The 26,565-nt window shown below is 46.8% G+C and overlaps 1 protein-coding gene across 4 annotated transcripts in view; it reads right to left on the bottom strand.

The window, feature by feature from the left end:
• trrap (transformation/transcription domain-associated protein) overlaps positions 1–26,565 on the bottom strand; it is an 84,124-nt gene that overhangs the window by 24,654 nt on the left and 32,905 nt on the right. For all 4 annotated transcript variants that reach the window (XM_080517825.1, XM_080517823.1, XM_080517822.1 and 1 more), the window contains 24 exons: positions 26,287–26,553; positions 25,203–25,409; positions 22,402–22,560; positions 22,028–22,171; positions 20,931–21,041; positions 19,966–20,112; positions 17,257–17,470; positions 16,931–17,059; positions 15,933–16,082; positions 14,837–15,036; positions 14,352–14,473; positions 12,378–12,591; positions 12,027–12,206; positions 11,568–11,714; positions 11,214–11,333; positions 9,469–9,756; positions 9,165–9,302; positions 8,922–9,034; positions 8,348–8,483; positions 5,770–5,961; positions 3,436–3,631; positions 2,626–2,744; positions 1,701–1,847; positions 925–1,025 (listed from right to left, as the gene is read on the bottom strand). In XM_080517825.1, coding sequence (XP_080373951.1) covers positions 925–1,025; positions 1,701–1,847; positions 2,626–2,744; positions 3,436–3,631; positions 5,770–5,961; positions 8,348–8,483; positions 8,922–9,034; positions 9,165–9,302; positions 9,469–9,756; positions 11,214–11,333; positions 11,568–11,714; positions 12,027–12,206; positions 12,378–12,591; positions 14,352–14,473; positions 14,837–15,036; positions 15,933–16,082; positions 16,931–17,059; positions 17,257–17,470; positions 19,966–20,112; positions 20,931–21,041; positions 22,028–22,171; positions 22,402–22,560; positions 25,203–25,409; positions 26,287–26,553 — 3,941 coding nt within the window. The remainder of the gene's footprint in view (positions 1–924; positions 1,026–1,700; positions 1,848–2,625; positions 2,745–3,435; positions 3,632–5,769; positions 5,962–8,347; positions 8,484–8,921; positions 9,035–9,164; positions 9,303–9,468; positions 9,757–11,213; positions 11,334–11,567; positions 11,715–12,026; positions 12,207–12,377; positions 12,592–14,351; positions 14,474–14,836; positions 15,037–15,932; positions 16,083–16,930; positions 17,060–17,256; positions 17,471–19,965; positions 20,113–20,930; positions 21,042–22,027; positions 22,172–22,401; positions 22,561–25,202; positions 25,410–26,286; positions 26,554–26,565) is intronic.

The raw sequence follows: 26,565 nt of genomic DNA on the forward strand, positions 1-26,565 counted from the left end.
TGGAGGCAAGTTGTGCTGATCCCAGAGATTTCTGCAAATTGCCTGGAGTTAATTATTGAGTTGCATATACATTTAATAAGCTTTCCTCAATTTGTCTTTCACCCCTCAGGACGGCGTGTCACGTCAAAAGTGACGGGCAGAGAGTGGATGCTGTTAAAGGGGAATTCGGCCCGGCGGTGGATTTGCTCCGCAGGCAAACCCTGGAGTCAGAGACAAATTACTAACACCGACACAGCCGGACACATCACACGGCCTGGCTGGCAACATAAACTTGGATGTGCTGAGCTACAGGGTAAACAAAGTGACAAAAATGATTGCGAGGCACTGAAAGATTAAAAAACCTACACATGATAAGGAGCTGCTGCTGAAATGTTACAAAAATAATAATTAACTCGAAAAGTCCAATGCAAAGTGAGAGACAAAGTGAATTATTTTACCAACGAGGATGTAAGAACTAATTCAAAATATTCATGGAAAACTTCTGAATCCAAACATGACTCTGCATTTATCTTCAGTATATGTGTTATTAATGTTCATTGTGAACCAATGGTTTCATATAAAAAGGGGAAGATTATGTAACTTCATTCTTCTTTCTGCTTTGGACGTTTGGAAAGTTTTGTTTTGCATTTAATTTTTTATTTCCTTTTTGCATTTGCCAATTAATGAAATGAACTAAACAACAAAAATGTGTTCAGTGCAGCAGTTAGCGTCTGAAAGGACAGGCTTTATGACCCACAGTGTTTCTTCAGTACTCTAAAGAGATTTTCTTACTCTGCCTGTTCAACTGCGAACGATTTACAACACGATCAGAAGTGAAAAGATATTGCTGGGCCTCATCCTGACGTGCACACTGATGAAAGGAGACTTGCTAAATAAACACGACAGTACTTCTGTGCTTTAAGGATTGAACACGGTTGTACATACTTGTTGATTTGAGCCAAGAACATGCCTTTGAGGGCGTAGAACTCAGCCGTCATCTCCTTGGTGAAGTACTTCAGGTTGGTGGACTCAATCACCTCAAGACCCTGGAGGGAAGAAAGCAGGGGTTTAAGCCCCACGCAACACAGCAGGCGGGAAAACGTCCTCGTGGACACTGGAGAAAGGAGAAGTGAGGCACAAAGCATGACATTCTGCTTGAGTCAAGACCATAATCACAGGTGAAAAACAAACAACCTGCTCAGTGTTCATTAAGAAGCCAGAAAGAGGCGTTAAGGGAACCAAACTTCCATTACAGCGAGCCTCAGATTAGGTGTCCCCTACGTACTGCTGTGACAAACGATGTGGAGCAGCAGAAAGAGACGGGGGGAACCAGAAATGAGATAGAAGAGAGGAAGAGAAAGAGCGAGGGAAGAGTGTCTACTGGCACTTTTAATGACTTGTGGTGCGCCGAACTACTTCTATTAATCAGAGCACTCCATGGGCTTAAGAGCGAGCGCCTGAGTTACTCTCTTATAAGTCCCGGTGCTATAACTTGTCACCTTGAGGCACCCCACACACTCCTTGGCCTCCCTTCTTCTACTCAATGTAACCCCAGCCACGCCTCCAGCTGTTGCTGACAGAAATCAACTCAAGTGCTCAAATCACTCCCAAGTTGTTTATGCAGAAGAGGTGGAGCGCAGCACAGGTGCACGGAAATGAATACATGGAAAGCCGACAGATCAGAGACGGGGAAGACGGCGTCCTGGGATCTTCCGTCTCACCTGCATACATTCATTCTTGCCCATGACGCCGGCCAGCTGCAGGTAACACTTGACCTGCTGCCTGATCTTCTGGAAGCAGTCCACGATGGGCACGGTGGGGATGGTGTGGATACGACTCAGGATGTCCAGAGCCACATTCACCAACCCCTGGAGACACAACAAAAGCAGAGTTTTATGCAAGTTCTTCTCCAAGTGTCTTGTTGAACATGAGCCGGTAAACAAAAGTAGAGACTATCTGGCACGTCACTCTGGCTCACTGTCGGGTCACAAGGTTTATTTGGAGGGTCTCAAGCAAAGATTCTGACAGGACAAGTCCCCTAAAATTGAGTTTGACCCCACAACTGAGACAGCGACCTCTAAAGACATAGTGTCAGACTTTGGTATTCAGACCACTCACCTTCCAAACATATTTTTGAAACTCAAACGCACCGGCTGCTGCGCCGCAACGTATTCAGTGAACCGATTACCAGTTCAAACACCCCAGCACAGATAAGAGGGGGAGAAAAAAAAAACTTTCACCTTTTAACTACACTATGTTACTATTTATTTGTGGCCATTGCTTATCGGTAAATACAGCCAGAACATTTTAAAAAGCCTAATTTGACACTCAATGGCACATTTATCCATTTTGCTGGGGAAAAAAAAAAATCTGTTTGTACTGAAACGCCAATCTTTTGACTACACAAATTCACTCATTCATCTTTTAATATACACAGCTTATTTTCCACAGTGCCGCCATGCTAGTGGCTGGATGCAGGAAAGGGCGTAAGCCTCATCACTTTCACAGGAGGAGACATGGGAAAAGCCCAAGAGTAGAAACAACTGAATGGGGTTGCTCGATGGTTTGCGTCGCTCGCTACAAGTTCGCAGCACTCGTGTCCCACGTTTGTTGGACTTCATGTGTTGAAGACACAGTTTTGTTTACCTGCTTGCGGGCGATCTTTCCGTACTGAATGATGGCGGAGGCCGAGGCGTGGACTCCCAACATGGCGTTGTTATTGTTTGGGTCATGTTGTGTGTTGGTCTCGTAGGCCGTCACGATGGCTGCGGACAGACAGGAAACGGCCATGAACATGACGCATCACCTTTTCAGAGTGTAACAGTTGACAGATTGCACCAAAAGAAAAAGAAAAAAGAAAGAAAAGAGGGGAGCTTAGAGCGCCGCGAGCAGCGGGGATCTTCTAGCGCTCTGAAAGCCCGGCTGTCATAACGCAGACGAGGGCACTGGGGACACCGAACGTATTGAACAGTAAATGAGCCATGGCGATGAATTTCATCAAGAAAACTCCATTTCACTAGAAGTTTGAAGGCTGTCACGTATAAATGAAGTGGATTTCATTGGCACGGTCCCGCAGAACCGGCGCCATCATTATTCCAGCTCCGAGCTCAAGTTGCTTGAGACATCACATTTTGCGGTGGCTGCCTTTCTGAGCGGTTTCAAAGTCACTGTGGGAAAGAGTTGAGCACTGGGCAAGGTAAACGTGTGTGTGTGTGTGTGTGTGTGCGCGCGCTGCTGTCAGAGGGAGCGAGTGCTTTAGTCAGCTGACATTTGGAAATGCACCCAGAGGGGGTTCGGCAAAGAGTGGCCTTTTAAAGAAGACCCCTTCGTGGAACAAAAGCAGCAATGTGAGGAGCGCGTGCATGATTGTGGCGTCCTGCAGCACGACGCCAACGCCTGAAATTACACGCTTCAATGTTGCCTTCAGAGTGCAGAGAGTCAGCGCATTAGTCATACCTTGGTAGTGGTGCTGGCGCCACATAAATATGCTGCTCCAGTGGGACAAGTCATCAGAGACGATGGGGAGGCGATTCCTCCAGGTCTTCACCACCGTCTTCATGTCATGGAGGCTGGTGTTGCGGCCCAGGTTCGTCGGTTGAAGCCCCGCGTTAATCTGGGCCGCTTCTTGCAGCTCGATGATCTGCTGTGCCGCCTGGAGAGCAATGATAATTAAAAATCTGCCCGTCGTCTGTTTTATCTTTCACACAGCACTGGCTATTATCTTCAGCGTATCCTCTTGACTCTTGGACTCCCAACTTCAAATTAAATCTTCCATTGTGCAAGCAAACCACACAATGGCGTGTCCAGCTGCAGCAGAGCTTCCCAGTCTGTCTGTTATTATTTGCACATTTCATTGTGCAGTAGACAATTGGCAAATGCGTCTCTCGCACAGGTTGACAAACTTGTTTTATTGAAAGTTTAAATGTTTGTGTTGCCAGGCCGGCTCCACAGACTCGGCCCAGGCAGCACAGCAGCTGAGCTTAATCTTGTTCATATTTTGTCTAAACATCTGAACAAATGCAAGCTTCTGTAAAAGACCTCCTGCTCAGTTTGCTCTGCGACGCACACATGGCGTCCATCTGCAGTCTGCTCATCTGTGATCACTTGATTTGAAGTGAAGGGGTGTAGATTGGCCGTTTTCTCACAACACATTTGGAAGCTTTCAAGAGCTGATCTGAAATGGACCAGACCTCGACACTCAATGGCACATTTATCCATTTTGCTGGAAGTGACCTTGACCTGTTTCCCCCCTGTTTTGCTCCATGTTCTTACAAACACACAAATACATTAGAAATATTAATGTGGTAGGTTAAATTTAATCTATAGTTCACCTTCACAGCTAAAACAAGCTGAAGATGTAGACTTTAACACAAATGTTACAGGAGCAAAACTTTGGTTTTTCCTTCAAAATATGACGCAAAGACGTTTTTCATGAACATTTTATGTCGTCCCACATTGTTTTGATAGCTGATCTGCTCTGATGCAGCTGGAGACAAAGGAGATGGGAAAATGTGAAAACGATCAGTGAGGGCTTCTACCTTATTCCGTGGTAAGAAGCCTCATTGATTGGCCCAAAGCAGCTTTGTGAACATATAATCAATCATTCCATTATAACTACTCATCAATCAATATTAATGCCAGCCCTCATGATCAATATTGCGGGTGATAATCCATTGATCGTCAGCCGCTGCTGAGAGCTGGGATTTGATGATAACTTGATTCAAATGGTATTTGAGCCCCGCTGTATTTGCAGAGTCTGGGCTTCTCGCTCTGCGAGGCTCAGAGTCGTGAATGTGAGATATAGAGTGTGGAATGGAGATTTACAACTGGCCGCTTGGTTGCGTGGAGGAATAAATAGCTTGTTTTCCCTCGGCCAGGGTAAATAATTGCACACACACACACACACACACACACACACACACACACACACACACACACACACACACACACACACACACACACACACACACACACACACACACACACACACACACACACACACACACACACACACACACACACACACACACACACACACACACACACACACACACACACACACAATTCAAATACCCATTTTGAAAAGATAAATGCAGTGAATCAGAGCAGTGCCGAAGACCCCCCCCCCCCCCCCCCCCCCCACCACCACCACACCTCACCCAAACCCCCTCCTATGGCTCCAAAATGAAATCTCCCAAAACAAAATAAATTAGGCAGTACAATATTTTTCACAATTATCTGTTAATATCGGCTGATGGCCCATTTCTAACCTTCATTCAGACCAACCCATTCATCATGTAAATGTAATTCTGCTACAGGTATTTAATCAAATAGTATCTGATGGCAGGGAAGTAATTACAGCCATTCTAAACTAAGTCTTTCTTTCCTCTTCTCCCCCTCTCTCTCTCTCTCTCTGTTCTACTCCATGTCCCCCAGTCTGTTCGCTCGGCACCTTTTCCAATTTTTATCGCCTTAGCGTGGCTTCTTATTCCATTCTGTTTTCATCTTTGCCCTGTCTATTGTAATCTCTTGTGGTGGAATCAAAGAAGGCTGAAAGGCTTTTTGATTTTTTTTTTTTTTTTTTTTAATCATCTGTCTCAATTTTACAAAATGGAGTGAGAGACTGCGACAGCAGCCATTATCAGCGTTACTCAACAGCACGTTGCCTCGGGGCGACTGGCGATCTCCTGCCATGCGTCTCTTTAAGTGCTTATCGCACCAACCTTTGCGACTGGTCCCGGCGTTCCGATTACTGCGTCCAAAACAAAGCCGGCGTTTGGTAATACTGACCTGCAGCAGCGGCGTGTGCACGTGGGAGACGATGTGAGGCAGCCTTCTCCACTCGCGGATGGCCAGGCTGGAGGCCATCTCCACCAGACGCTCGATGAAGTTGAGCTGCTGCTCCTCCGGGTGGCAGATGGCCAGGTAGCCCCGGTGCATGTTCACCTTCCATGCCATCTCCTTAGGACAGCTCCGCTCCACCTGGAAAAGTTTGCGGGATTTAAAAGCCAAGGATCCAGAACGCCACGGCAAAATGAGACGCGTTCTTAGATTCGTTTTCAGATCGGAAGCAAACAGAGTCGCCGCAAATTTGGCCGAGATGGGTTTAAAACAGGAATTTGGGCAACAACTGTGTCTGTCACCGACGACATGGCTGTTTCTTTTAACTCTTCGCGTTGAATGCAGAGCCGTTTTACGTAGGTTCCACTGAAAGTCTGCTAAGCGAACTACAGCCTGCTGCCAACAGAGTGGACTGGGACGGAGTGTTGTTGTTGGTCTTGGACAAGAATTCTGTCCTGATCTGCTCCGTTTGCGATGTCAGAGATTTGGAGTTATTGGTCCGGAGCAATCCTGGCCACACCACGAAGTGTCGATATTTCAGGACTTCTACAGGGTTCCTGGACTAAATCGTATCGATCTTGTCTGTTTGCGGTCATCCAGGACTACTCGGGATGGATTAATTGATAAATGACCAATAGGAGCCACGCACAAGGAGTCTCGTGAAATCACTCAACACTCTTCTCTCCGTTTGTGACAATCCCGGGAGACTATTTGTCCTGTCTGGTCCTACAGAATCCACTCTGTTCGAGGTTTACCTAAATTGAACTAGTTTCAGCTTGAAATTAGAAAAGGCTTTTTATGTTAAGAAACAATCTATCCTGCACAATCTACGTGGGCAACAAAACGCCACGGAATGCAAAATCAGCCAACGTCATTTTCACCGTCTTCCAACGCTCCTCGGGACAAAGCAGGAATACATGGGAACACACACAGATCGATGGTGAGGGCGGAGCTCACCATCGACTGAAAGCAGCTAAACAGAGCATTTGATTGAATTTCCAAACGGTGGCATATACCTCAGAAACTGACAGGAGTTTATAGAGGCGGGCTGTTGTTTGTCCCCATGATGTCGAGCATTGAAGCGCACACTCCTGGCAGTGCAGGGCGAGTGTGGCAGAGTTTAATTAAATGAAAAACATCTGAGGGGAAAAGGGCCGATGACATTTTTCTTGCATAATTTTAATACAAACACAGACACACTACGTTGCCGTCTGCGAGCTGCTCTTTGAATGGTTTCAGCAGGACTTTTCTACTAATGACTAATAAACCTGACGAGCCTGACACGGAGGCGGACAAGTGGAAAAGGCCCCGCTATTGATTAAAATGCTGAGTGCGTCAACAGTAAACAAATAATAGCCGCGGGGAGCGGCCGACGTCACACCTGGGGCTTGCTGTGTTTAAAAGTAAAACAAATAGTGAGAAGGCCAAGGACAGTGTGAAAAGAGCAAGAGGGCGAGGAGGAGGTGTGTGTGTGTGTGTGTGTGTGTGTGTGTGCGCTCTAACGATGCTGGGGAAAATTACAGTGATCGGTCAGAGCGCACTTATCGGGGGTGACACTTGATGAATATCCCCGAGACAGGGCCGCCCTTATCAAGAGCCGGCCTTTAATTGAAAGCGGGGACATTTGGAGTTCGCTCTGAGCTGGTGAGCAGTGGGCAGGAGGCAACTCGACGCCTTGCTCCTCTCTGCCACGATAAAACAAATCACCCTTCAGCAGATGCCGGGGTAATTATTCATGCACGTGGCTGTCGTAAATATTAACTGTTACAGCCAGAGCGGCGGAGTGAGGGATGAAGAGATGGGGAAGTGGAAAGCAGAGAGGCCAGTAGCACCAGAAAGCAGACTGAGTAATGGCTGCAAAGGCTGTGAAAATACCAAATGAAAGAAATAGAAATGAGAGCGCAGGGGACAGAGAGAGAGAAGGAAGGAAGGAAGGAAGGAAGGAAGGAAGGAGAGGATAGAGTGGCGCTGGTGTGGCCGGCCAGACGATTTAATTAGATGTCACCTCAGGACAGAGCAGCTCAATGGATTGGTTCCAAGTCTCCTTGAAAGAGCAAAGCAGGGGTATTTGTTATACGCCAGGTACTATCACACACTGGCCACACATCTGCACTTTGTTTTAGGAAACATGAGGCTAATAAATCCACAGACGAAACAGCTGAGCTGCATTTCCACAGCTTCTTGCTGCCTCCCTCATGTTCCCGGGGGGGGGGGGGGGGGGGGGGGGACTATGTGGGGTTATGAAGGGGCTGGACGGCACCAATATGAAGGTACCAACACGGGGCCTCGCCTTAATATACAGCACTGGGAATAAAGTGGGGGGAAAAAAACAAACAAGTAAATCATTGGAGTCTCTCTGCTTCAGTGGGTTAAAGCCTGCAGGCTCCGCTAAATCCAGAAACTTTGGCTTGTAGTTTCAACTTTCTGCTCAACTGTTATTGCCAAACTTGGGACCGAGTGAGAAAATGTGCGCCGAGGTTCCCAGACAGGTGTGTTTTTCAATACGTGTTGCTTGTGCAGTCCTCACCTGTTCCAGAGCCTCTTTCATTGCAGCCCAATTGGAAACCCTCCAAGCGCACTCGAGCACCAAATACGGGTTGGAGTGGCCTTTGGACTGGCCGTACTCAGTCAGCGGCTCCCACTGGTTTAATTCTTTGGAACAGCTGGAGGTGAAGGTACAGGAGAGGAAACAGATTGTATTTTCAAATGTGCCGCAGCTGCCGTCAACATGCTTTCATCCATAAACATGACTTTTCAGAAGCTTGCTTCACAGTACAGTGTGGTTGTTTTGTTTTGGTTTTTTTGGGGGGGGGGGAGTTCAATTATACCTTTATTTTATAAGAATACACATTGTAAAATATACAAAAATCTAAGCAAATTTCGATGAATCCCGGAGGGACTTTCGTCATCCTAAAGTGCAGCAAAACATTTCAATTATATGCAAGACAGAGAAAGTGAACTTTGTTGTAATACTCTTAGCTGTACAGAGGAAATGTGACGAGGGAAGTTTCATCAATTAAAAAAAAGTGTAATTCTGCAGCATATACAGAAGTTCCCACAGTTAGTTTGAGTAAACTATAGTGTGCTAGGAGGGGCCTTACCGTATCCAGTGGTCCTCCCAAAGCTGGTACTCTGGGAAAATGGCCGAGGAGACGTTGCTCCTCTCGTGCTCTTTCCTGGCCTTCTCCATTGCTTTCTCATAGCTTTCCTGAGCCTGGACACAAACATCACTCCCTTTCAGAGAAGGTTCTTTGGGATGAAAGGCTTTTTGTAGTTTGCATATAGAAGCGGTATAAATGCAAAAGGGACTAGCAAGTCCAACTAAAGCCCTCTCTTATTTGTACCTGTTCAAAGAAGCCGTGCTGCTCATAGGCAATGGCCGTCGCCGTATCGGGGAACTTGCACCTCTTCTGCCACAATCCCGCCCACATGTCCTCCTCTTGAAGCAGAGAGTAAAGCTCTGCAAGGGAGTCCAGAATCTCCTGTGCAGACAAGAGAAATTTGACAAACTCAAAAACCTTTTAAAAATATTTCAGAAAATGTCCTCATGAATGTCCCGCTGCAGCACGTGCGACAAAAACATGCCTCCAGTGTCGAGAAGAGCGTGAGATTTTTTTGGGGGGCAGTTTTAATAAAAGCGATCATTACCTGTTGAGGTGGTGTGATGCTCTCTTGTTCATAGAACTCGGTGCTCTGCTTGGGTTTACTGTGCAGACTCAGACCCTTTTCGAAGGCCTGCTGTTCGAGCATCAGGGTGGAGCGCAGCCAGAGGTTGTGTGTCTTGCCCAAGTACTTCAGCACGCAGGGTCGGATGGGAATAGGAGGCACACATTGGGACATGGCTTCCACAAAGCAGTTCAGGGCACTGGGCTGGCAGTCTCTCTGGGCCTGGTGGCTGCCGCTGCACAGGAAAGGACTCATTTCTCCAGACAAAGCCTTAAAAATAAATAAATAAATTTGAGATGAGAATATCTACTAGCTATTTCTACTTCAGATCACTGATGCAGCTTATTGATAAAGGCATTCAGTCCCATATACAGGATGCAACGCGATGCTATTTTCCAGTAAAAAAAAGCTGTTAAGAAGAAGGAAAAGAGGTGGAGGATAAAAAGTAAGATAACTGAGAAGGGACAAATGACAAAGTGCGCAGCCTTCCCGAGGAAACCACGCAAAACATCAGCAACATGTGCCTTGTTGTGATTCAGCAGATCCATATCTATATAATAGTCAGAAATGAAAAACATGAATAATGCAACGGTAACGCTACCATTCAGCTCTGACGGCTGAGTCTTCACGTCCTCTACCTATTCAAGTCCTCACAGTCTTTTCACCAATTGTACTTCAGTTAAAAGTCAATGTGAAATCTGTGAGAAATGTGCAGAACTGAAGCTCTTGACTCGTCTACAATCATCCTCCGCTGACCGTATTTGAACAGAAGAGCGCGATCGCAGGGTTGGCGCCCCGAAAATCATGACTGACACACACCCAGGCGTTAGTAATGAATATAATTTTCATTCTACATTGACAGAACGGAGTAATTTATGCTATGATGGTCACTTCAATTAGGCTGGTGGTGGAGAACGCCAATATTCCATCAAATCCCTTCCTAAGTAAAATATGCTTTTCCATCATTCGCATGTAAAAGTCAACCCAAAGATATAAAGCCTGAGTAGCAGTAATTGCTTCATTTTCTCAATAAATTGGTGTAATGGTGGCATGAAATGCAGAGATAAGACATGAGGCATCAAAATAAATACATTTGACAGATTTGTGACACGAGTCCCTTCATGTTGGAGACTCCACTATTATGAATCTTAATAGTGTCTGCATCTTTCAGATGTTTTAAATATCAATTGCTTTAAATCGAGTCTGAAATACTCTATATGCAACTGGTTCATTAAACTAATTACGGCTTCCCTCTCGCTGCTTTCTCGTTTCCATATTTAGCATAAATGAATCAGTCCCCATTAAACACAAATTACACATATTGCATCAAAATAGGAGACGGCTCGAGATGCCACTTGCTTTGCTTATGATAAAGCGGAAAAAGATGAGGTGAATGAAGGTGAAGATGATGTGCACCATCAAAAATTATGTAAATAAGTGTGTGTCACCGTCACAGTGGATCTTTTTAATAAAGAATAGAATCTGGATTTTGGAAAAAGGAAAACAAAGTAGTCACAAGAGAAATATGTCATGTTGAAAATATAACAACACTGGATGTGTCAATTGTTCCTGATGATTTAAACAATCATGGAGAACCAGATAAAAGCTTATGCATTAAACATGACCGTACAAGATCAGTTTACTTTATCACGCCCATAAATCACACGCCTATGTATGCATGTATGCGTTGGACGCAACACCAACGGACTGGAGTAAATGACACTCACATGCTGCTGCCTGTCGGAGAGAATCTTCCAGAGGCGAGGGAAGAGTTGAACCCAGGACCTTTCAGCCAGCGGAGTGGAGATGTGACAGAGCTGGACCAGGGCGTTCAGAAGAGCCCCCGTCTGAACACCAAGCACAGAACGATTGAAGAAACCGAGTGCTGACTCAGCAAAGCACCTTTTGACTTGACAGCTGATATGGCAATTAGCTAGTTTCTAATAATTCAAATATGAGTCCCTAAAGTCCCTATAATGAAAATAAATAAATGGTTAACTTGTCATGGTATTTAAATCTTGGCAGGACAATAAATTCTCAAATCCAAACAGGAAACTTGGACACTGGTGGACCAACCTCACCTTGACCTCCCGCAAAGAGTCCAGAAACTTGTCGTGACGGTTGGTGAGCATGTGCAGCTGGTTGCCGGTGTCTCTCTCGGCCTGCTCTTTCGTCTTGGGAATCGCAGTCTGGTCACCCGGTGCCAACTCGATGTCAATCTCCACATCCTGCCGGCGGATGAAACAAGAGAGAAGGAAACTATCATCTTCAAGAACAGCTTTGACATTTAATCTTCACTTCAGACAATGTGCTGCTTTGAAAAGCCTTTTCATGACATTAAAAATCAACAGCCTGTTGGTAATGGGCAGAAGATGAAAACACGAGGCTCATTTTGAAGACAAAGAGTGCAAGCCGAGAAGCAGGGCTTTAATCTCGCCTCAGATCCTCAGCATGGAACGCACTTCTTAAGGGATAATGTCCTAATTTATGCAAGATGCATTTCGAGCATTGTGTGTGTGCATTGGCTTTGGATGCTCCACCTCCTCCTTGGTCTCGCTGTTTTCCCGCTCGCGTGGCTCCTGCTTGACATGCGTTGCCATTGCGAAGGCGGCCCGATCGTGGCTGTCGGCCAGGTTGATGACGTTGGTGATCGACGGCAGCATGGATCCCTGGCAGCTGGTGCCGATGATGGTGTTTCGCTCGCACACGGCCAGCAGCAGCTATCAGACACAGGTGCAAAACGCAACACGGCGACTTAGACGGGAAACACGCACGACAAGTCCGGCCGAGGCCAAATATTTCTGAACAAAACGAGCACTTTTATCTGCATGTCAACGATACATTTTCTGGGAGGCAGGTCGACAAAGGCTTGGAGAGGCAGAGCCCTTTACCTCGATGCACTGCTTGATCCAGAAGTGGCTGCCCATGGCCTCCCAGTTCTGAGAACAGCAGATGTAGAGGAGCCTCTCGTAGACGCGCCGCTTCATGGAGCCATCAAACACCTCGAAAAACTTGGCTCTGATCAGTGGTTGAGTGCAGCGGAGCCCAGAGAGGAAAGCTGGCTCCAGTTTGGACGTGATGTCACTTCCTGAAAGGCTCTCATCCCTGAATTATATCATGGACAAAATATTTGAGAGACAGATGTTGGCTACTGGCCATTAGAGTCAGACAACAGGCGGGCAAAACACAAAATGTCATCAGTGGCAGGAGAGGCCACGAGGCAAGAGGAGCAGGTTGAAATGCTACTGCGGATCCCCGAGGCCTCGAACCCCCGACTACAGGAGTTAAGAAAATGTCAAATCAAGGTAGGCTAAGAGAGGATCAATGAATCGTCTAAAGCGGACAAAGAAGTGTCTTCACCACAATACAGCGGGCGATTGCAAAGTCAGTAATAACTCACTGTTAAGCACCTGAGAGGCATCTGATGTTGACAAAAGTCACATTCTCACACAAACACAGCCAAGGAGCGCTGGGAGCACGCTCTGCTCTGCTCTGTGGCACATTATTTGTTTTACACAGAGTCAAACAAAGGTGGCATAAAGCCACCCCAGAGTGCTGCGTTACACAACAAGTCTGCTTTCTCAGAGCCAAAGCAAATAACACAACGGCATCAGGTACAAGATCCGTGTACTGTACTCCAGATCTCCTGTTCTCCTGTGCAACTTGCCTCCGTTGTGTCCTCTGATGTCGGCGAGGAAGTGAAATGATAAATGACCTGGCGAGTGCTCCTGCTGTTGTTTTTCTATACAGCCGCACATTAGACTAAAAGGTGCAATATTCTGTATACAGCACAATAGAGAATATATCACCTTTAAAATAATGCTTGGAATTTAAATAAACTACTTGATTAGTAGCTCCGCAGTCCCAAACATTATACCGCCACTGCAATTTGTATTGAGAGCTCTATTTGGGCTGGTATTTAAGTGATGTGAGACTAAGTGACAAATATGGAACGCAAATAGAATTCAAAATTCACCGTGAGCAATCAAAACAACGCACCACGACATTTGACTTGAAAAAGTCTTGGGAGGACATCAGTAACATCAAATAATGGTTGAGTCCTGTAGCGGAAGCCGGTAAACGGTGAATATAGGCCAAACTTTCAACACGACCCTCCTGCGCTGGACAGACTTGGTGTGAATCGCTCACATACCAGAACGTGAAAAGGGGGCGAGGGAAGCGCCGCTGCCACAGCTGTGCAACGCTTGTATTTGTGCCGTTCTACTAATCGCACCGTTGTGGCACAGCTGCTTTATCATCCTATTATCATTACTCACTGTCCACGGTGGCGACGCCGCCCGTCTGAAATCTTTTGGCACGAGCAGCCGGTGGTGTGGGGTTGTGGACGCAATGATCTGATTAAATTGTGCGCGTGCGTGACGGAGAGATGGGACGGGAATGGAAGTCGGGGTTTTGATGAATAGCAGGCAGAACGACGGCGTCTCCCCTCTGACTGCCGCGTCATGAGCCGAGCGGATTCCACTGTAGCCCTGTGGACGCATCCTGGCACGTGATCGGTCTCAATAACTACCTGCTGGCTCTCCAACCACCTCCTCCTTTTACTGCCAGCCTCCTCCTCTCCACCTTTTTGTCTGTGTACAATGACTAATAATTAGCTCGTCCGCGCCGCAACTCTAATCATCCCCATCTTTAATTATGTAATCTCTCGACATCTTCGCCAACATCTGAAAGATGAACGGTACACCCCTCTCCATCTTTATTTTCCATTGCTCCCTGACCCAACCTGCCACGTGTCTCCATGCCTCAACCTCCCGACCTTCATCCATCCCCGTTAAGATGGATGCAAGGGCGGCGCGGCATCGGCGGCATGGCCATTTGGCCACGTGATGAATGGAGGTAATTACCTGTAGACGTAATTAACGAGGTCCAGGAACTGGGCGTTTAGCTCAAGTTCATCGGGGAAGCGCTTCTCTATGTAGGTCATCATCTTCACCAGCAAGATGGACTTTTCACGCAGGTTCGGCATCTGAGAGGGAAATCAATGTCAGCTGCAGCGATTATGAAAAGCAAACTGTCAAAAAGAGAGAAGAAAGCTTCCTATAATTCCTGTCACCCCGCCCACTTCAACTGTACGCTCTCCTTTTAACGACTTGAAATAAAATACACCTCTGTGGGTATTATACTAATAGAACATTGTTGGATTTAGAAAATGTGCTTTGCTTGCCGTTTTTTTTTCTTTCTCTCCCCCAAATGTTTTCCCACCTTTTCAAACTTTGCTGATTCAGTCTTCAATTCACACCTCAAACAATATTCTGCATCCTGCACGTTGTTTCTACACGTATCTGTGTCAGCCGACACTCTCACACCGTCAGCAGAGCTTCCCCCTCACCTGATTGGCAGCCATGGGAGAGTTGTTCTTCACCCACTCCTCCACGATCTTGACGACGGCCCGCAGGATCTTGGGGTCGGGCGACTTCTCGATCAGGGAGGTGAGGATGACCTGGATGAAGTTCTTCCTCATTTCCATGCTCATGACAGACAGGCGAGTCTTCACCAGGTCGAGGCTCAGCATCACCAGCTCACTGGTCACTGAGCAAACAAGTAGAAGGACTCCAGTGGTGACGGGAGCCGAAACGCAGCAAACAACCAGAGCGGTGGCGGGTAAATGTCTTTGTTTCCACAAGTAGTCATGTGGGACCCATTTAAAGCACCGATAGCATCTTACAACCATTACCTGCTGTCTGAGGAGAATCAACAAGAATTATGTACTGCCGGACTTGTATAAACCTCCCGTCGAGCTCAGAGAGGGAAAACAACAGAAAATCTTTATAAAATATGTCGCAATCACAACGTGAGCAATCGGCAATCCGCTTTTTATCCATATCGATAAACTCAGGATGGTAAGTTGTCAGGAGGCTTTGTGTCATGAAACGCCCATATTTCTACAGACTGACAGAGCTGAAGACAACACAAAGTGAGAATTCGTATGTTTTTCTCTGCGAATGCTCCAAAGCTCTGACTGTCATCTGGATCTTCCCCCGCCACAACACACAACTGACAACGCAGCGGAAACCCTTCATTACAACGTCTGATCAGTCCTGTAGCACCGACATACATGGAGCTCCGACTCAGGCAACGGATTAACGCGACCCTGAATAACAAGCAAAAGGAATTTACTTTCCTGAAAAAGAGAACGACTCTGGCCCTGTGCATTTAACCCTTTCAGAAACATGAGTCCCTGGGACAACTTGCAGTGCTGACTGATTCAGCTTTTCTCCACAACACACTCCCTGGTATTTCCCTACACTGAAACAGCTATGATGATGAGGCCCAACCCAAAAGGTTTTTCTTGTAGTTCGTTTAAGTGGTGGTTAGAATAATTCCCAGGCAAAGATCCCTTAAAAGCCGATGTATGACAACATGTCGTGTTGTAAAATACATTTTGGGTTGGTGAGTCCTCTGATTCCCTGCCCAGGTGCTGGTACCTGTGGTGGTTTCGGTGACGCCTGGATTGGCCGGCTGGGGCCCCAGGTGTTCTCGCACCATCTTCTGCAGTGAGCGCATGAACACGGAGATGAGGCGATCGATGTAGCTGGCATTGTAACTGCAGGCTGACTTCAGGATCATCAGCGTTCCTGTAAAGACGAGTGAAGAGGAGAGACGGGATGAGGGTCAGCAATCTGACACGCAAACAAACCTGTCAGGGGTCAGGGAGCAGAAATACACCAGCAGTCACCTTGTGTTCATTTACACAGTGTGTGTCTGTATGCCGCCTGATTTCTTTATTTTTTTTTCCCTTCCCAGTGTCACACAGCCAGGAATAAGAATGAGTAATGCCCCCTCTCTGTTACTGCTCCCTGGAGGGGAGGCAAACGTTACGATGTCAGCGCCTCACCTCACATCAATGCCACCTCTCAGAAAAAGCAGCGGGCGCTTCTTATTGACCACAAATGTAACTCTGAAAAACTGCATTGCGTTCTGTGAAACCGCATCATTGCTCTCCAAAAGTAATTTTTCACCTTGAGCACCCCATTTTTTAGAAATCTGTATATCACGTAGCCACAAAAAAAAGAAAAAGCATTATAAAATAAAATAACTGTCTCCCTTGAACATAATCTTGAATGTAAGGCTTTTCCATAAATTGTCTGACATCTGGATGGATAACAGTAATGTTTGAGCAGGGACTGTCCACTAAAGCAGCGATCCTTCCCGAGCCAATCTTTCCCACAACCGCTGGACTGTGGCCTCGGTTTAAACGGGCCAGATGTTAGCCGGAGCAGTGGGGCTGATCGGCTCGCATTTTAATCACCCACTCATGGGCTTAACTGCTAACAGGGACAGTGAAGCCCTTTGGTTTATTTGGGAAAAAGTAGGAGTGGAAAGGTTTTTTCCCCCTTGATTACAGGTGTTATAAGCAAAAAAAAGAAAGAAAGAAGTGAAAGTCACAAAAAACAAGTGGAATCTAAAGAGGGGGGGTACTTACCAAAGAGCTGTGTCGGGTTAGTGTTGCTTGTGGCTTTTTCATAGTTGGTAAGTCCTTCATAGATGACTTTTCCCACGGCAGCATACAGACACTCCAGTTCTTCATACTTTGACGCCACAGTCGATGTGCCTTGAAGCAATGATTTCAAAGAACAGAACAGTCGTCTTTCAACACTATCAATGATATGAATCCCTAACCCTTCACTTAAAAGAGCAATGGTGGAAACACTTCGTCAACCACTCCATCAACACAAGAGGAGGATAAAGACATGAAACACTTTCTTGCATTCAATAGAGAAGCACAGCTACTTGGCATCAGCAGCTTACTGGGCTCAGTGGGGAAGATGCTCATGAGGCGAGAGAGAAGGGAGTGGACGGCCCGCAGCACTTTGGTATTGCCGCAGGTCATGCATGCTGCAATGCCCCGCTGCAGCGGCTTGAAGTGGGCCAGGATGGCCGGCGACTGCAGCACCGGCAGCAGGAAGCAGAGGATCTCCAAGCCGGTGCAGATGTTGGAGATGTTGGCTTGTGCCGGCTGCTCCTGGGAAGTCAATGAGACGAACTCAAGGTCACTTTGAGGAACAGACGGATCATTCTCGGGTGTCAGTTAAGCATTAACTTGGAGGCAGCGGCTGGTTGATAGAGAACGTCTATTTGGGACAATTTCACCTCAACTGTCATGAAGAGCTTTGCCTGTCAGCACAAGAGAACTGCTGCTGAAGGGGGAACTCTGGTTCAGTTTCTGGCCCAAGGACCCGGGCATGAGGAGGACTCAAGTATCAACCTTTTATTAGAAGATGAGCAACTTAATGTGACAAGATTTTTTTTACAGTGAGTATTGATTGTGTGATTTTGCATCATTGCTGGATACTTTTTAACATGTGAGGTTCATACAGCTACTTCCTCCTTTCACAGACACTATTATAAAAAAAAAAAAAAAAAAAAAAAAGTAAAGTTGAGTTTCTTTTAGCAAGTTCATGTAGTGTGCAGATTAAAAACAAAGCAGCAGACTACCTGTAGGACAAATTCATCTTGTGATGTATTGACCAGTCCGTTTTTTTTTTTCATTTTTTTCAATACAAATTCTACAATTCAGAAATCCATATTCTATTCACAGAGGCCTTTCTCACAAAAACAAGGTACTGTGATGGTTGCTAAACTAAAAATCAATCTGCAACGTCGGGTTCTAATTCTGTCCAAATTGCAATCAGGGTTTTCAATGGCAGGACCAAGAGGATAATCGGGGGCAGATCCATGGCACTAATCTCACCTAATGAACAAGGTGACTCCGGTGATAAGGCTCCTGGTAGATATTAGGCTGGTATTGATCTGGCACTGTATTAGCAGAATGGGAACTCGTCTGTGGAGCGGTGCAGATAGGCCATATACATGCATGTGTGTGACTGTGCAATGTTTTGCGGGTCTGTCTTCACACTCCTCATTTGCCCTCTCACGCCCCCCCCCCCCCCCGACTCTTAATCACTGCCACTCCAGTACAATGAGGTGATAAAAGGTAATCGGATTAGGAGCATTGTTCATTAGCCGGAGTGAGGCAGGTAGAGCATGATCCCAGGGGAGGGCGGCCTGTGCATGTGCATCTGCATAAGACCGACAGAAAAGCCTTGTTTATTAGAGCGTGCCCGTGGAGATGCGGAGGGGCTGGTCTGTGTGAGCCGGCAGAGAGAAAGGCGCGGCCGATGCACTGATCCCAAAAGAGAGTGGCGGAAGTACGTGACAATTGCTGGCGCGCGGCGATAACCTTGTCTGAACGGCAACGGCGAATCAGACCAGAGAGATGAGGGAAAAACAGGAGGGGGAAAGGATAAAAAAAAAAAAGAGGGAGTGGGAGATAGAGGAAGAGAGAGAAGACGGGCTGCGATAAGGCCCCGGATAGAACAGAAGAGATGAGAGTTGGAAATGCTTAGAGACCGAGGGGAAAGGCGAGGGGAGATACAGAAGGCAAGGATGAGGAGTTTGGGATGAAGAGGGGTTGGGGGTTGAATGAGAAGGCACAGGCCAACCCGGATAGACTCCCGTTATCTTCCCACTGTCATTATTTTGTCATTATGGCGGTTGGCGCTTCACTTCATGTATTACCGATAACAGACAAAAGACTCTGAGGTGTTCGAGCAAACACCAAGAGCTCAGGCGCAGAAACTTCTCTTGTTATACTTTATAGTGTTTGCTGCTTACCGCAGCAGGCCTGCATATTTGGAATTTCGTTCAGAATTCTTTGCCTGTTGAAGCGCCTTTGCAGCTTCAAATAATCCGACATCCTAACATAAATAAATACTTTTCCAAATACAAAAACAGACCCCAAAATAACAAAGCAGGGAATAAACAGGGTTTTCCCCCAGTGAGCTGCAGGTTAAATTGAATGCTCACTGCCTCCATGCATTGGGGATTTTAAAAAGTACTTTTATTCAGAATCGGAATGGAAGCTGCATGAACACGGCCCCTCGACGCTGGAGAAAAGTCCCCTTGTGGCATGACTCCCAGTGTGGCGCCTTGCAGTGTCAACAAATGGGCAGGTGTTTTTCCCCGTTTGCTGCATTCTAACATCCGTCCCCATTCGACGACCATGACATTCAAGGAAACTTTCAAAATGCATGAAGAGAATGACAAAATTTGAGAGAATCCAGCTGACTGTGGAGTTTTTTTTTTGGTCCAATAACTAAATAATGTGATGTTCTATGCTGGTCGCTGAATGATTTTCAATGACGTTAAATACGTGTCATATTTTCAGAATAAATTGATCAACTGCCACATGGGTAAACACTTTCTGGGTCAAAATCAGCTTAAAACACACAGTTTGGGATGAAAAAAAACCCAAAAAGCACGAGCTTTGTTTCAAGTAAATCTGACGACAAGACAGCTAAAAATAACAACAAACAAACAAACAAACTCCAAACATACCTGCATTTTGACATTTCTTAATAGCAAACTAAAGTCATTCCAAGTGTGAACGCAGGGAGTGTTGATGCCATGAGGCAGACTAAACGTAGTGGAGGATAGTGAAGGCTCCTGCCATCTTACCACGGTCATGAGGAGCTTGTCGAACCACTGCAGCTTGAGTTCAGCACGCGGCCACATGTCAGGCCGGAGGGCAGTCTTCATCAGGCTGACGCAGCGACGGGACAGCAGCTCGCCCGGGGACCCGGCCACATTGGTGCTGTCGTTCACCTGCGGGGGGGAGAGAGAGAGAGAGAGGTGCGAGGGAGACCGGGGTCGTCATTATCGCCGCTGACAACAGATCTTCATCTTCGGTATTATAATGACATCCCGAAGAGGTAAGAAATCACACGGAGCAAGACGAGGCAAGGACTCTCGGCACACAGTCATTTCACTCATGCAGTGGAGGTTCACCAGTGGCACACTGAGAAAGGAGACCATCAGTCAAGGAGCCCCTGTACGAGCCTTCACAGTGACGAGCATCCAGCCTGGAGAAATATCCTTGACCGACTCAATGCATCACTATCAGCTTTAGGTGCAGTGTCCTTTGGCTGATGGTAATCCCTCCGGCTATAGAAAACATAGAATTTTTCTACAGGGATCAATTTGGCATCACAATGCACTGTTATCAAGTGGGGCACAAAGAAAAGATTATGTTCCCATAGACCGGGCCGTGAGCGCCGAGTGATCCCCGGCGGCTGCACGGAAGGCTATATTCAATAGAGACGGTCGGGTGGGCAGTGAGAATGAAGTTTGGCCTCAAAAGAAAGTAGCAAAAGTCAAGGTGAGTGAAATCCAAGCGGTCTATTTTGGGCATAGAACCAAGGTTAGCGCTGCCACCAGACCAAGGGACAGCTCCGAGAGGAAGCACACAGGACTGCGTCGTCTGCGTTTCTTATTTTAGTGCGTCCAGCGCTCACCTGACTAGGCGCTTGGAACGGTCCTTCCTTGCAGCCACAATAGATGGCAGAGCTGGCGTCATCTGTGTGCATTGAAGTGTGTATGATGGACGTCGGGAGGGGGGGGCGTGTTTCTGGTGGTGGGCCTACCTGGCACGCAATCCTGATGAGGAAGTTCACCACAGTGTCCGTGTGTTGCTTCTCGACGGGTTTGGTCAGCATGGTCTCCGTACCGGGCATGGACTGGCTGCGGCCAAACACCTGGGTGTAGAAACGTTCAGCAGTCAGATCGGAGGGGAAAGCATAAAATCAGAACACTGCCGGCATTGAGTTAAAAAGGATTTTTAACTTCCACTGCTGCACAAAGAAGTCTGCACTTATGATTCATTGACAGTTATTAACCAACATGAACCGGGCAGCTTAAAAATCATCAGCTTGACTTTCCACCGTCTGTTAATATTTGTTACACCAACAGCTGGCTCAGGTTCAAATCAGTGAATCAATACTTCAGATGAAATGTGTGTGTGCCTGCTGACTCACATCCCCTCCATTTTGTGTGGGTTTTTTTGTTGTTTTACCAAAATCTCACCTGCTTTGACTGCCCAGTCTTTCACAGTATGTTTCAACAAGAGACACGACACACTATTCCTGAATTTTCCGTACGCTCTGTGTACATGCCCCCGACGGTGTGGGACGAGTTAAACGCTGGAAATCCGGCAAAAGAAAAAGGGGAAGGACAAAAACCTGGGTCCCAGAATCCCAGAAAAGAGGCGGGAAGTAAAAAGACAAAACAAAATAAAAACCTGAATATGACACCATCATATCAACTCATTTTTAAGTATTCAAACAATGCTTAACTTATCTGAACAGCCTAAAGAGGAGGTAGGGCGTTATTAAAGAGACACTATTGTGTAAATTAGCCAGACGCCTCGGGGGAATGAAGAAATTTCATCCAGTTCTTGAGACGTCAAAAACAACAGGCCACAGTGGGACACCGGGTGAAACAAATAAGAGGCTGCTGTACTGCTGCAAGGCAAGAAGCTGCCGCCCTGCTGTCGTCTCCTCTTGGCATCCTTTCTTTCCTCAAGCACATTAAATAAATTACTGGTAAAAAAAAAAATAAAAAATGTCTGTCTGATCAGTCGCTCTGAAAATGTTCTCCAACCACTCAGAAGAGACGGCGAAGACGAGGACAGCCGGCAGGTACTTTGAAGGTAGGAGGTAATGGGGGGGGGGGTTGAGCTCACCGTGGAGGCGGTGCCGGCTGCTGTGCGGAACCTCTTGACGTCCTGCCCGGCGGCGGCGGCGGTGGCGTCCAGCGACAGTCCTCTTTTCACAGCCGCGCCGCTCGGCCCTTCACCGGCAGGCGCCACGTCGGCCTCCGACTCCGGCTGTTGTGACCAGAACAGACGGGAGACGTGGCCGTCGGTTAAAAACCAGGAGTGCGTGCGGACTGAAACATGAGGCGACGTCCATGACTCCTGCACATCTACAGAATATGACTGGGAAAGTGTTTTGATCGCTGAAATTAACCAGCGTCTCCGGTCCATAGAAAAACACGCCCCTGCGAAACAATCCTTTAGAAAACATGCATCCCCAGAAGTGGAAATGTTCTGGTTACCTGCTGGTCTTTGATTCTCTGCAGTTCCCACTTGATAACCACCTCAGCCAGATCCACAGCCAGCTTCCGCTGCTCGATGGTCACGCTGGGGGTGAAGCCCAGACGCTGCATTGCACTGATCATGTGCTGCACCAGGTGGTGGCGAACTGGGTAGTATACCTGGGAGGGGAACGGCGCAGAGTGAAACTTCACAAAACAACAATGGGTGAACATGCCCACGTCAACCCGGCAGGGATTCAGCACAGTATCAGCAGCCATGGAGCATATCTATCTCACAAAGGCCGTGGCCATGTTGCCATTCCAAACACAAGCTGTCAAACCGCATTTCCTTTCCTCCTCGAGCTCCAGATGGACGTTGATGCCGGTGGCGGTTGGAAATCAGCCGAACAAGCACAAGGATGGCCACTAAGGCCAAACAGACGACATGAGGGTTTGTGCAGAACTTCTCAATGCGACGTCACTGTGACTCGAGGCGCACAATTCGCTTTCTTTCATTTTTATCTGGGTGACTCGCAACGGGAATCAACGCTCCATGCAAAAAGCAGATGCTCAGACGTTCTCAAAAATTAGCTTGTGTTGCCATAAATTAAAAAAATGCACACTATGGGGGGGGCTTCCAGAAAAAAAAAAAGCTGAAGTTTAAACACGAGTTTGGTTGATTTGAATTGTAGAAGATCCAATTTAGTGTTTCTGCTCAATCACCTGACAGACAACAACCCATGCACATCAAAAGCTGCAGAATTCTCGTGTGCCTTTCCTGGAAAATTACTTTAAACAAATCTATTTAAGATTCCAATCGTCTGATGGCTCATGTGGCAAGAAATCAATCAGTGTGCCTGCGCAGATCATCAGTGTTGTGATTATGGCCCAAACAGTTAATCGACTGGACGATTTAATCGGCTGATTGCAGCTACGAGACAATAGTTGACAAGAGGCCAAAGGTTGGCTGATTGACGCTAATGTTCACATTGGTTTTTTTTTTTTTTAACTAATAAAATGCAGGTATTGTGGCGTTTTCATGATGCCCTTGTGCCCTACATATCATTCCACGCTCCAGTCAACGGCGCTTTTACGGAACCGAAGTTTGTCAGCTGTTGAGTTTGTGTAATAAACAAACTCAAAATGTCCGTTGTGTCACCCACAGCGACTGATGTGTTAGCGCGTTCTCCGCCCGTGCTTTTATCGCTGACGCCACATTGACCGGACGACATCATCATCTCTTACAAATAAATGTATTTATGTAAACGCATCACCCCAGCATTAAAAAAAAAGGAATTGCCCAATACATCACTAAAAAAAATTAATAAATAAGTGAGGCAACAGCCATTGCATTAACTTATAGTAAATGCACATTTCAGTTGCTCTTGATTTTGGGGGACAGAACACGTATTGACGTTAAAATGAGCGTTCAGTCACTCAGAGGTTGAATCACAACAGGCAAACTGACATCATATTCTCAGTCAGTCTCAAGGACATGATGACACACACTTAGCCCTCAGCATTCACACACTCGAGTGCTGCACTCAAGAGTCACTTAGCCTCCAAAACCGAACGGGGGACCCTCAAACACGTGTGCAGACAAAGCGGCAAGAGATGAGATGTCTATCTGAGGGCTTCTGTCGGTGTCAAAGAATATTAACGCTTCTCACACGGAGGGTAATTACAGTGGAGAGAGCAGGACTTCACGTGCCCACGAACCACGGAGTGGCTGAGCCCCGTCCATCACATGTGCACACAAACCCTCTATTCCTTTATCAAACACACGCACACGCAAAGTCTCTCATCTGCCTGTCATTATCTCCTCCCCAGTGTAATTATGCTGATGTGATTACATTAGATTAGTCATCTGGCCCAGTGAGAGCAGCCTGTCAGCGAGACGGAGCAGCAGCCCAGCAAAATGTCAGTCTTCTGCTAAAAGACCCGACTCCAACTGTCAAGGCGGCAAACACGGGCTGAAGCGAGCGACGGCCAAAGCGTATTAAAGTTTTGGGAGGGAGGGGAGCCAAACGAGGGATGAGCTTTCACTGCTGCAGTTGTCCGGGGATGAGACACGTTCTGGCTGCGCTGATCACACACACACAGGCATTCAAGGCAAATTCTAGGCTTTTCAAAACTGAAGTGGTCCGACTCTCATAAACAGTATTAACTGGGCCTTATGAGACACCCCGACTTTTAATAAGGATGTTTCTTCCTATTAAGACTGTAAAGAGGTGTCATGTAATTTAGGGCACTCAAATTATCAGCAGAATTAGCTCCTCCGCCGTGTTCCAAAGTGAACACGCTACAGTGAGCCGAGAAGAAACGGCTGTGAATAAACTCTAAACTAACCTTCAGGTACATTAATGTCCACTTCTCAGGTTTTAGACGTTCTCACAACCCACTAATGCAGCAAATCTCGATTCACAAATGACTCAACCCTCTGTCTTTATGTATTTTCTCACTTTGCTCAACACCTCACTTTCTCCGTCCTCAAACACCCTCAGTTATCTTCTTTTCTTGTTCTGTGTTCACTCTCAGGGAGCATCTGTATAACAACACAGAGTCCGACGGCGAGCAGCTTCGAGAGCTGCACTGTAATTTGACACGGGCCTCTTTGCCCTCAGGCACTGCTGTAACTCGAATAGATCCCATAAGAAACCTTGGACCAGCCAGCGATGCGCTCGTCCAGACAGACTGCAGTGAACCCTCTGGAAATCTCAAAGTTAAACATCCGTCTGAGATCAACATGAAGCCACTGGACTTCCCGTTCAATAGCAATGACTTGACAGGAGGAGGAGCCCCGGCAGGCTGCATCGGCTCACCCTGAAGTGCTGTACGATGAGATGCAGTATGTGCACCAGCTGTGGCACGGTGTGTCCCTCCTCCACAATGATTTTCCGAGTCCAGTGGGTCAACATCTGGTGGCCGTCCTCCATGCGAGCCGGCACGGCGGGCGTCAGGATGGCCATGGCCTGGCGGACGATGGCCCGGGCCTCCATTGTGTGAGCCTTCAATAAGCTGTGGAAGACCTACACAGAGCACACATACAGTCTCATTTGAACACAGACTCTGGCTAGTTCTTATGATAACCTGATGACCACTTGCAGTATGTTGGGTTTTTTGTTTTTTTTTAAACACTTCACTGAGTGCAAGATTTTCAGACACACGCTCGATATTTTCATCAAAAACACACGAGATGTTGTGAATTTAGCAGAGCTCTGGGTTACAGAAACGTTTTGATCAAAACCCAACGTTTCAGTCAATACTTTCAATTATTTATTTTTTTTACATAAATCAAGTTGTGTTGATCTAAAAATGAGTTTGACACCACAGAGAGTGTTTCTGGATCATTTAAGATGATTAAGGTTGTACGCACCAGGTTATTTTATTCGATTCTGGTTGAATGCAGCAGGACTGTGGATAATGGGAGGTTGGCCACAGGCTTCATTCAGCATTTGTTAACCAGATTTGGTCCCGTGGAAGCTAATTCAGCCAAATACAAAAATCACTGCCGAACTGATTCAAACAGATTTTCATTTCAGGTTTCCTCTCGACTATCAGCAGCTGCTCAAAAGGCAGACATCTTTTATGGAAAAAAAACCCTCTCATTTGAATTCTTTTTTTTTTGGAAATGCAGAGTCTGCGGGGGGATAAAATCAAACATTTCACTGTTCAAAGCAACACGGTTGAAGTGTTTTTCTGATGGTTTTTTTCATTCCAGGAAGCCATTTCACAAATCTGCACCTTCTTATCTCAGATGGTCCTCACACTATCTATATCAGATGCTATAATTCCTTATTGTTTCAAAGTGATTTTAATGTTTTGTTCCGAGAGCTCCGTGTATTTCCAGACCAGCTGTTTGACAGTTCCACGCCCCACCAGCCTCCTCCATTTATTGCCACCCACCTGGAGGACAATCTTCTTGTGAATGGCGAACTTTGCAATGATGTGGGCCAGAAGCAAATGTCCGCTGTATTTGCAGGCGGGATCCACGCAGGCCTTTGGCAGCAGGCACGGCCAGGCGAAGGTCATCAGGCGCCGCAGCTTGCTGTTGCGCGACTTGTTGTTGTCGTGAATGTGGTGCGGCGCGTGCTCCACCAGCAGGGTGGAGAACTGCAGCAGACAGATCCGTAGCGAGTCCAGCAGGTCGGCCTGCTTCTCTGGGTCCAGGACCTTGGAGTGGGA

Source organism: Blennius ocellaris (assembly GCF_963422515.1).
Source record: "Blennius ocellaris genome assembly, chromosome: 21".
NCBI lineage: Eukaryota > Metazoa > Chordata > Actinopteri > Blenniiformes > Blenniidae > Blennius > Blennius ocellaris.